The 12,010-nt window shown below is 42.3% G+C and overlaps 1 protein-coding gene across 2 annotated transcripts; it reads right to left on the bottom strand.

The window, feature by feature from the left end:
- Window positions 1-2,774: 2,774 nt before the first annotated feature.
- Window positions 2,775-10,794, bottom strand: LOC121947366 (potassium voltage-gated channel subfamily A member 3). Of its 2 annotated transcripts, XM_042492390.2 has the most exons (3): window positions 7,593-10,794; window positions 3,896-3,970; window positions 2,778-3,749 (listed from the first exon to the last, which is right to left on the bottom strand). In XM_042492390.2, exon 1 carries the CDS (start codon window positions 10,468-10,470, stop codon window positions 8,875-8,877), a length of 1,596 nt encoding a protein of 531 aa, XP_042348324.2. In that variant the 5' UTR covers window positions 10,471-10,794; the 3' UTR covers window positions 2,778-3,749; window positions 3,896-3,970; window positions 7,593-8,874. The 2 variants fall into 2 exon arrangements, with proteins under 2 accessions (XP_042348325.2, XP_042348324.2); XM_042492391.2 differs by lacking the exon at window positions 3,896-3,970 and having other exon boundaries at window positions 2,775-3,749.
- Window positions 10,795-12,010: the final 1,216 nt, after the last annotated feature.

The raw sequence follows: 12,010 nt of genomic DNA, 5'->3' as shown, positions 1-12,010 counted from the left end.
TGAAACTAACTCTGTGAAACTAAGAGTGTCAATGGTGTTAACTTAATAACAGTGTAGTATGCTTGTATGTGTAGCATGCTACACTTGTAACTTATGTCACGTGACCTGACACTATGTGGCAAGACGTTTACTTATTTCAAGACAAGCTATGATTTTTTTTAAACCTAACCACATGCTTTTGTTGCCTAAACATGAGGAAATAAACCTAAAACATTTGACTACTATTTCAAAATAAGGTGTTACACAGTACAAATACATGTATCAAAATAAGATTATTTGGATTGTCTTCACAAAAAGTTCAAACGTCACCTTCCCAACCATCCCTTATAAATTAGGAATACCACAAAATTGTGGTGGGAAATTAGCCCAATCACTGATGTTGGGTTGACAATGAACGTTATTGTTGGGCCCTGCGGTCATCCAAAAAAACTAAGGAATTTAACATTTGCAACTAAATTTAGAGCAGACAAATATGAAGCTCAGATGTACGGCAAGGATGAAAAGGTTTGTTTTATAACTGTCTTGAAGCACTTCATAAATTCATTGATATTAGATACATTTTAAATATCGTCTTCTTCAACTGTTGGAATTCTGTTGATCCACCACATGATTAAACCCTCTTTCTAATGACAAATGTTCTTAAATCGTGACACACAGAATTAAAAAACAAATAAAATAAATCGAAACCACTGAATTTGGGAAAAAAATACAAAAGAATGTGGGAAAAATTTCACAGATTTCATGGGGCCCTTCTCATAAAGGATATCTCCAGTCAGTCTATCACAGAGGGGCCTTGTTCTGTCTGTCCAGCACCACAACAGTGGAGACTTTTGTTGTACGAGTCCATTTGACTAGCCATTCAAAATGCTGTGAGCCAAACGCTGTTCACTTCTAAAACGCTGTTACTGTTTGGGTTAACAATGAACAATATTGTTGGGTCGTGTTTGATTTGACATCTGACATGAGGGATTGGCCCAGTCACCCTGTTTCAAAAGAGTCTTGTTCTTTCTGTTCAGTATAACTACAATGGAGACCTCTGTTGTACGAGTCTGTTTTTAAGTAACCAGCCCTTCAAAGGGTCGCAAGCCAAACGCTGTTGCTCACTTCTAAAACACTGTCACTGTGTGCAGCTATACATGTGAAACACTTATTAAACACTGGCATTTCCTGTGTCAACAGGAAGGAATGCCCCAATGAACTTTTGAAACTAGAGCAACATTGATTGATTACACCATAAGAAATGGTGCAGAATCATAATTTTATGATGTAAAGCACTGCAATTACTTGATCCGGTGTCCTATACTGTAAACTTTTTGATGTTTTTGCTCGACCCTTATTTCACCTTTAGCCTGTTAAAAGGTAATGTCAGTATTTTTCAACTTGGGACTCCATTTTCCCATGTTTTTGTGTCTAATTGAAAGGGGACAATTTTAAAATGTATTTCAATATTGAGCATGCTGCTGATGGCAGCGTCAATACAGGCTGCAATGTAGTCAGTTTATGTCCACCAGAGGTGTTTGTTTTTGCTATTGACAGACTCAGATTATCATTCTAATTGTCTGACATTATGGAAAGGGTCCCTACAGAGATAGACCTTTTTGTTAAAATGTAAGATCCTTTTTTGTTTAACCACAATCAGCCTCAAAATTACTAATGCCAGACCCACCAGACGCATTTTAAGGAAAACCAAACAGAATTTTCATTATCGTAACAACACACTGCATTCAAAGTCTACAGAAACAAAAGAAAACCCACAAAAACCATCTCGGTTCATCTTCCCAATGTTCCAACAATCACCAAATCTGGTTTAGTTGAAATTAATTCATTCAATTCATAATAATTCACCCAGTTAGATGAGAAAATATGTTGGCTGTTGAATTACTGTTTATTATATAAAGACTGGTGAAATTGGCAACGGCGATTCCAAGGCTGTTTCTGTTAAAACAAAAATGATCTTACTCTTTCACAAAAAGGTCAAGGGTTTTCAGCATGTTGATTTATTTGTGCTGCACTACCACAATATCAGCATTTGCCATCACATTTAGATTTTTGGGCGCTGTATTTGTCTATCTTTTCTCTGGGCACAGACAAAGCAGCAGAGCACCAAGTGCAGCAAAAGTGAAACTCAGACGTTCGTCTATTCAAATATTTTTTGTGTTGTCTCTCGTTTTCCAACCTATTTTAGATTAAAACAGCTGCATTTCCATAGAAAACACACACTTCGCAGTCCAGTGCTGGGAGTAACCAGCACGAGGAAGTTTGCTTTCACTCACCTCTGCAGCAGCTGCTCTTCTAATCCATTGATCTGATCCGAGCAGCTTTGATCGAAACACTAAAGTCTGTCCTTGTTGGGATCCTTTCCCTGTTTCGAGATACCTACAATAATAATCTGAGCCTGTCAGTGGCAAAAACAAGCACTACAGTGGACATAAACTGACGGTGCACATATGCTCTGAAGGGTTACATTGCAACTTGTTTTCCTGCTGCCGACTGCAGCACTCACTCAGTACTGGCCCAATTTCATAAAACTGTTTTCTCCACAAGTCCCTCACATTAAAAAACAACAACAACAAAAAAACAAAACAAAAACTTTGTACTTATTTTTTAAATAATGAAATACATATTGAACAGTGTGTTTAAACAACACCATATCAGAGTAAATTATAGAAGTGGATTAACAGTACAGAAATATCCACACAGAGAGGGTTTGTTATTCTTGAAATGTCTCTAGTCACGACATGATCGAAACATACCGTACGCACGCACAATGAGGTCTGTAATTGGACCTAGATATTCTCCCAGACATCAATGAGCACCATTCTCTCAGTAATTGAGTGAAACCAGACTGCGGCTCCTCTGCAATAAAGACAGTACAACTCGTAATCTCTTTATATGGGTCATGTTTAAGTTAGCACAGAATAACACAAAACAAAAACTGGCATACACAGCCTTCCCCTGACATGATTCTGCCCCATCCCAAAAAAACACCAGTGCAATCTGGGATAAAATAGAGCCATTCACAGGCATGTCTGTGTGTGTCTGTGTTTGCGTGTATGTGCATGCCTCTGTATTGTTCTCCATGTGCAGGTCAGGGGAATAGCTGCGACCAGCACACGTACGCAGGTGTGTGTTTCACATATTAGCGATACAGAGCACAAAGAGCTAACAAAAGGCATATGGCTAACAGTCTTTGATTTGTATCACAGTTTCATATCAGAAAATCACGGCTGGCTTCAGTTTTTGCCACTTTTGACTTGAAGCAAAAGCTGTTTGTCAGTTATCATCCGTAATGAATATCATTACCCAGTAACATGAACGCAGAATGTAGAAATCCGTAAAGTCAGGATTGAAATGTGCTTTGCAAAATTGCTGGCTGTTTCCAGAATCTGTCCTTTTTGAAGTATACATAGAAAGCAGTATGGAGCAATGTCTGAGTCCATAAAACAGTTCCAGCTGAATTCTGTCACCGCCTGAATCCTGTGATGGTTCCACTCACAGTGCGTTAACTCCAGAAGAAAAGCAGTCAGAAAACTGCAGCTACAAAACCATACATGGAATATGTTGTCATTCTTTGATTGCATTTTGGTTGTAGTGGTGATCCACTGGAGGGGGATAACAGGTAGGCACCTAGTCCAGGTTTGAGGACACCAGTCAGGAGGAGGAGGGAAGAAAAATTGATCTGGTGGGAGTCTGTTTTAATTCATAACTTTGGCCCATCTGGCCCAAAAGGAAGACCAGAGTCACTGCCCCTAAAGAGACAAAAGGGTCACTGTGGGTTAATGGGTAATCTAGACAGCTCTAAAATGAGAAAACCTTTCTAAGTGATCATCAGTGAATGCTGGCTGAGGTTCACCGGTGTCATATTTACTCTCCTTATCAAATGGAATCCGTTTACCTAAATGAGAGGCATTATAATTGGGGTCGTCAAGGTTTCTGGGAGGTCTGTGTAGAAAAATGGAACAACTTTCACCTGAGAGGGAGAGACAGAGACAGAGAAAGAGGAGTAGGAGGCAAAGCAAAACTGTTAGAGCCACACAGCGTAGCCAGCCCCATCACACAGCTCGGTGATCTTATTAACAACGCAAGGCTGCTCCTCTTCTCCCTGCTGTCTCATTACCACTCATGCAAAACTCAAACTGTAAACACTGTCAGCTCAGAAGGAGAGGAGAGGAAAGAGGAGGAGAAGAGCAGGCAACTTTTGGATAAGAGCCACTGTCCTTTAACAAGAGGGCCAAAATATGAAAGCCATCCCCACTGACAGACCCATTATCCTAACAGCTCACTTACTGCAGTTTATGCTGTACAAAAGCATAACCTGAATGTCTACACTGTAGTAAACTTAAAGGAAGAGGAGCAGAGGTTGGGAGAGGTAGTTAGATTCTGCGACAGAAATAAATGTGAAACTAGAGCGAGCTGTGGAGATGCACATTAGCAGAGGCGGACAGAATAAGAATTGAAAAGACGAGCGTGCATGATTAAGTATTATGTCCGTGTTTTTGTCTTTAACAATCCATCCTGCCTGTGCTCATGAGAATAGCTTCCAGACTGACCAGTCCAGTTAGATGATAAACAAGGAGCTCCCTTCCCCTACTCCTATATCTCACTTTCCGATCAATAGACCAGTGTTTCTCCTCAATGGAGTTTTTATGTGACCTGAGAAATGAGCAAGCCATTTAACTGATGAGCAATTCAGAGGTTTTCACTGAATATGTATGGAGTCAAGGTCAGGGGTCAAAACGGAAAAGGAATAATCAATGAAGAGGTCATTCATTCTGTGGGACCTCCCACTTTGCCCTAGGGGTGAGCCAGCTAATGAGACTGCCCTAATTATCACTCAACCATGACTGGAGAAGTATATGTAGTATTAGTGTACTACCACACACGTGCTCATAAACACACATTCAAGTGCACTCGCACTAAATTAGATTCAGAACATGGCTTCTTGATAAATTCTCCATCCTGCCGTTTTAAATTTTTTATTTCCTCCCTACCCTCATCTCTGTTTGAGTTAGAGTAATCACATTCAGGGAAGACAGTGACCATAAATCTGCACATAAATCCAGACAGGAAAGTGCAGCAGTGCAGAAGTGTCAAAGGCGAGGATGTATGAGGCAAGTTAGAGACTCTTAATGTAGTTTAGAGAGTTTTCAGTGGGCCTTACAATCTAAATGTATACACTGAGTAGAGCTGAAACAAATAGTTGATAAATTGATTAGTCAATGGACAGAAAATCATCAACTATTTGGATAATTAATTAGGGTTGCAACATTTTCGCAGTGCAATAAACATCTGAAAATATTGTTGATTCACAATAGCACGGTATATGATATTACACAATTGTTATTATTATTATTATTATTATATGTTACAGTATCCCTAAAGAAAGTGAAACAAAGTTTTTTTTTGGTTTTTTTTTGGTGGAACAAATGCCTTACTATACCTGAATAATGAATATTTTTTAATGTTTTGCATGTGAACATGCAGGTGAGATTCTCCATCTGGTTGCTTTTTTTCTCCCCAATATCATAGAAATGCAAACATACACTGTATGATAACCATAAATTTTCATATCGTGGTATACAGTTTCATGGTGTACTGCTGCAACCCTATAACTGATTAAATGTTAAAAGTAATTCTTCTTGCAAACCTGACAGAAAATGCTGTTTTTAGCCTCACTATTTCAGAGATTTCCTGCTTTTCTTTGTTTTATATGATCTTAATCTGAATTTCTTTGGATTTTGGACTTACATATGAACACACTTAAAGACATTACTTTGGACTCTGAGAAGCTGGGATGGACATTCTTCACTATTTTCTGACATTTTATATCCCAAACAATATACCTTTTTCATGGCGGACATTTTGACATGTCATAGTGGGAAAGGCACAGGTGTATTTAATAACATTAATAAGTGCTGCAGTCCATTTAGAGGAGGTTCTGGTATTGTTCATTCTGACTCACTATCAAAGCTCACTGGCATAGTAATGGAACTGGGCCATCATTAATTTTGTCGATTTCACCTGTGCTTTTACTATGACAAGTCAAAATACAAGTAGACAAAATAATCAACAGATTAAGTGACAATGCATATAACTGTTATTTGCAGCCCTAACACAGAGTCTACAATATAAACAAATTGTTGCAAGTTATAATTTACTGTTTTTAGCAAATAAAATACGGAACAAACCCCATGCATAAGAAAAACATCTGCAATCATTACATTTGATAAGTAATGAAGAATTTATGTATTCTTGCTGTCTGGTATATCTCATGTTATTTGACCCCTGTGTCTCTTTAATATCAATTGCAAAAGAAGACAGGTCATATAGCAGGTGAGCCACCTGTTCTGTCAGCAGGACATGGTGGCCACCAGGGGGCAGCACTGAGATGAACTGGGTGGGCATGCTTTAAGTGCTCTTATGTATTTCATAGACAAAGTCAGCTGAAGGTTAAAAACAACCAGGACACACTGCAGGAGCATCACACCCCATTACGCAAACTAGGAAAAACTACACACTCAGCCTGATGGAGGTCTAAAGATGTACATACCTGGAACGTGTGACACATCACTTTATTGTTAAGCATGAATTAAAGCTATGCCAGAAAAACAGTCACCTTGTACTTACATTATGCTGTCATAATAACTATAAAAGCAATGTATGGAACTGCTTTGACCTGCACCCCTGAGTATAGGTGTAATTTCACTAAGTTGCCATTTTCTAGATTGAACTGACCTCCCTGCATTGACATGTACATAAAACACAAACAGTAAGAGACTGTACTTTGTTTATCAGGGTAGAGGGTGGCTAGGATGTGACTTCACAGTTACTGGCTATGATAGATGGTGTGATTTTAGAGATTTTTAAAGAAATCATTCCTTTCAAAGCCAGTTAAGAGTTTAGGGCAGTGATACCCAACTTATGGCCCGCGGGCCAAATCTGGCCCCCAATAGGGTGCTGTGTGGCTCCCCAATCATTTTCTCATTCACAATAAAAATTAAACAGTTCACACTGGGAATTGTTTTTGTACTTGTTGTCTACCTAAGATGCCAGAGTGCATAAAACAGCATCAAAATAGAGCTTGTTTATCAACAAAGTGCCAGTGGAGGATCCCCCGCACCCCCAACCGAGGTCCTAGCTATGCCCGTAATATCCTGAAATCCTAGAAATGCCCTAAACTCCTAGAAACATCCTAGAATATGAGAAACGTCCTTAAATCCTAGAAATGTCATAAAATCCTATACATGTATGGGGCTGCTGCAACTGGCCCCTGGTCTTCTGTTATTTTGCAAAACTGGCCCCCAAGCAAAGTAAGTTGAATGTCCCTGATTGAGGCTTTTTAGGGTAGTTAAAATAAATACAAAATATGACAATTTAAAGTTGAGTGTCCCACCCTAAGTCAAATTAAAAATCATAACTCCCTCCCCATTTAAAAAATATATATATATCTATGTGACTCTCCGGTTTTGCACCAACTCCTCCACTCTTATAAATATAAATCAACGATCAGTCTCTAAAAACACTGGTTTCATGGCTAAAGGTAAATAGGTAGTTCATAAAGAAGCAGGGCTGTGACAGTGCTCAGAACTTACCAGTTTTATCTGTGGGAGAACAGCAGCCTCTGGTGAGCGCCAGCAGAAGCGCAATCAGGACAGCCAGACACAATGTGCTCCCAGTCCATTCATAATTCCTCACGCGCTGCCTCTCCTTCCACATCTCCCAGCGTAGCACCTCTCTGGGTGGCGCCTGGTTCATTTTTTGGGTGGAAGCTCATAAATGCACTTTGTAAACAGACCTCTTTTTTTTTTTTTTTTTTTTACTCCAATTCGTCTCTGTGTTAACCTACAGTCACTGAGTTAGCTTGCTGATTGGCTATAGCGGCGCTCGGCATGTTTGGGTTCGTATTTTACGCAGACAAGCTATTTCGATGAGAATTTTCAATATAGCTCCCTAGCCATCTGGGGGGTTACTGTGGAAACAAGGGTGCCATGGCAACGGTGACTGGGGGTTACCGAGGAAACGGCCGTCGCCATGGAGACTACATCACAGCGGGCTATATTTGAGGCATCCAAAGAGAAGCACGCTCCATCTTTGATCGTTGTATGTGTGCGTGAGAGCGCGCTGTGTTTCTCCGCTTTTCACGTGTGTCCTGCACCGATAATGAGGCACTGACAGTCGGCGGGGCCCCTTTTGTTTATGTGGTGCCGTTTATGCATTAAAAAGCCAACTGAGACAGCTTGTATCTAGGAATTATAGGGGATTATTTTTTTTTAAAGACAGTAGCATTTGGACTAGACTTGAACGCACAATAAAGGCATATCACAGAACGGTCTAATTGAGATAATATATGTAGAGCTGTGTTTTTTTAAGACATTACATGTGTTTAAACACACACACACATATTTAAATTATTCTGAATATTATACATAGGCTATGACTGACGAATCACGACTCATAACGCATGTTAATACAATGAGAGTGATCTCCGATACATTTCATCTTTCAAAGTTATAAAGCTTATATTTCTACCTGTTGTGAGAATATATTGCACAATGCACAACAGGTCAACTCCCTAGCTCAGAGATGAATAGGATACCCAATACTTTAAGGAACTCTTACTCTCTAAGCGCGAAAGGAAACCAATAGAGTCATGAATTCAGATCACTGAAATGAGAAAATCCTGATTTTTTGAATGGAGCACAAAGCAGCGTCTCTGAACAGACAGGGGTCTTTCTTTGTCTCTCTCTTTTTTTATTCCCGTCTTTCTTCATCTGATCTGCTTCCACACGCTGGAGCGCAGCGACAGAAGCAGCTGTGTGTTTACACACCACCCCCTTTTATCCTGTGTTCAGGGCCATGAGTCGAAATTATTGGCTACACGTCGGTGAAAATCTTTTTGTTTATATTCACACAATTCTGCGAGTTGTTTTGCGCGGTGGTGGGGAAGTTAGGCTGCTGTTTGAACGCGCTGTTGATCCCGTGCTCCTCTATCACCATGTACTCGCTCTTGCTGAGCGAGGAAGAGGAGCGAGCCTTCCTCAGCTCCTCTGTGTCTGCTAGAGGCTGACAGCTGCCCACGTGCAGGTATTGTGCCTGCTCCTCGCCCTCCGTCTCTCTGTGGTAGAAGTAGTTGAAATTGGAGACGATGACAGGCACAGGCAGGGCAATTGTCAGCACACCAGCGATGGCGCAGAGAGACCCCACGATCTTTCCCCCTATCGTCACGGGGTGCATGTCCCCATAACCTACGGTGGTCATGGTGACAACAGCCCACCAGAAAGCGTCCGGGATGCTGTTGAAACCAGATTCCGGGTCGTCTGCCTCCGCAAAGTAGACAGCACTTGAGAAAAGGATGACCCCGATGAACAAGAAGAAGATTAGCAGGCCCAGCTCGCGCATACTGGCCTTCAAAGTCTGTCCTAAAATCTGGAGCCCTTTGGAGTGACGCGAGAGTTTGAAGATGCGAAAAACCCGAACGAGCCTAATTACGCGCAGGATGGCTAATGACATGGCCTGCTGACCGTTCCCCTGCCTCTCTGCCAGCTCTGTGCCCAGCGTGATGAAATAAGGAATGATGGCCACAATGTCAATGATATTCATAATGTTTTTGGAGAACGTGGCTTTACTCGGGCATGCAAAGAAGCGCACGAGCAGCTCGAAGGAGAACCAGATGATGCACAACGTCTCCACCACAAAGAACGGGTCTGAGAAGGGGCTGATGAAATATGGGAGTGTGCCATTAATCACAGGTGCAATGGTGATCGGGTCCCTGTTCTCGTCCCTGAACTCCGGCAGTGTCTCTAAGCAGAAGATGACAATGGAGATGAGAATGACCAGCACTGACACTATCGCAATGCCCCGCGCGGGACCCGAGCTCTCTGGGTACTCAAAAAGCAGCCACACCTGTCTCTGAAATTCATTCTCTGGCAACGGCCGCTCCTCCTCCTTTATGAAGCCCTCATCCTCCCTGAACTTCTCCATAGCCTCCTCACCCAGCTCATAGAAGCGGATCTCCTCAGAGAAAATGTCAATGGGCACATTGACGGGTCTTCTGATGCGCCCGCCGGACTGGTAGTAATACAGGATGGCATCAAAGCTGGGTCGGTTCCGATCGAAAAAGTACTCGTTCCTGAGAGGGTCAAAGTACCTCATCCTCTTTTTGGGGTCCCCCAGCAGTGTCTCTGGGAACTGGGAGAGAGTCTTCAGCTGCGTCTCAAAGCGCAACCCTGATATGTTGATGACGACCCTCTCGCAGCATTCGTGATCCGGCTCGTATCGGTCCAGAGAGTGGTGGCCCGGGAGAGCCGCCGACTCCTCCAGCATGTTGTCACACGCCACGACCGTCATCACGTCAGCTTCTGTGTCTGTGTATCCGTGGTTCACCAGGTTGTCGCCCCGGGTTTTGGTTACGCTCGGCGGGGGTGATTGCAGGAGGCTGAGGTGGTCGTCCATGCGCGGTTGAAGAGGCATACAGGGGCGGCCGCCTCGCCCCCTCCGCGAACCCCGGTCAACCACTGCCGCCACCACAGCCTCTTCTCCTCCGCCGTCTCTCTCACTCTATCTCCCCTGCGCTTCACTTTCACTCACTCTCTACTGTTGCTGTTCCCGCCCACGAGGGAAGATATGGGTTTATAAACAGGCCATCCACCCGCCCACGGCGCGCCAGAGCTGGGTACCTTTCCCCCGTCCTCCGCCAATCGCAGGACGCACCGATATACACAAGAAGCAACAGACGGGTGCCATTCAACACCGTCGCTTGGGCGTGCCCGCCTCTCTCTGCCCCTCTCTCTCCGCGCGCACACACACACACACACACACACACACACACACGCACACACACACACACACACACACTTGAGCGAGCGCAAACAGTCTCCTTTTTAAACAAGGTCATTGCCCACAGATAGGACATATTCAAATAGGCTACTCATAAATATATCAGAGCCTAATTCTTTTTCGGGACAGTCTTAATAGACAAACCAGCATTAGGCCTTTCCCTTTGTTGCATCTTTTGTTCATCCAAGAAATCTATTTGGGTGTGCCATAATAAGATTGACTGTTTAGAAATAAAATAGGCTAGTACTCAATACCACCACTGTCAGTTTCCTAATTACGGACCACGAAATGCTGGATTGGATGACATCCTATCTGAAATCTTAAGTATAACCGATGTCTGCTTCTTAAAGTGGCCATGGTACATGTCGAAGTGAAGAGCAAAAAGGGAGGGGATGAGAAAGAGAGGGTGAACTGGTCGATGTGAGAGAAAAAGGGGTTGGTCAAGTAATAGCAGCTTGAAAAATAATGACAAATATGTTGAACAAGCTCTAAGATCTAAATACATTCTATTGAACATCCGCAAGGGACACACACCATCCTTCCATATGCACACCAGCCACATATAATATTTAAGAGCTAATATGGTGAATGTCAAAAGGGCAACTACAGTACGCAGCATCGCCGGTCCTGTGACAGATGTGATCAGATATAATCACACAGGAGACAGCGAGAGAGAGAGTAATCCTTGCCTCACCCGTCTGAAACCTGACCAGTTTTTACTCTCATGGATTATCAGCTGCACCATGCTCACCAGAAATTTTTAGCCTTTATAGCTATTGATTTCAATGATATTCAGACCGAAAAGTGTCCACGTGTTGCTTTTGTAGTACATGGAAAAGCAAGAAAATAGGAAGTTCATAGGCCATTGTAATAGTAAAAGTGGGACAATAATTCCTCACAAGGTTAAAATATTAACTGAAAAAACTAACTACAAAATATAATAGCTGTCTTTGGTTAAAGCTCCAGTTGTCTCCTCTAATTGTTGCATACAAGTTCAGTTTAATTACTGTCCAGTGACTTTAGTTGCAGGGAGTTTGAGCAGTGAGGCCCCTGGGGGCTGCTGTCCGAGGTGCTGAAACGACAAACCAATGAGAGTTACCAGCAAACAAGAATTTTCTGTTTACCAAAAATATTTCTAACCTGAAGGCAGAAACAAGCTTGTTGTTTAAGTCAA

The sequence above is a fragment of the Plectropomus leopardus genome, chromosome 9, assembly GCF_026936395.1.
Source record: "Plectropomus leopardus strain MGB_pleo_1.0 chromosome 9, ASM2693639v1, whole genome shotgun sequence".
Lineage (NCBI taxonomy): Eukaryota > Metazoa > Chordata > Actinopteri > Perciformes > Serranidae > Plectropomus > Plectropomus leopardus.
Note: the sequence above shows the minus strand (reverse complement) of the source record. Positions and strands in the feature narration are given on the sequence as shown.

What these genes read in the sequence shown, in the direction of transcription:
- LOC121947366 (XM_042492391.2), bottom strand. Translation starts at nt 10,470, where the DNA reads ATGCCTCTTCAACCGCGCATGGACGACCACCTCAGCCTCCTGCAATCA.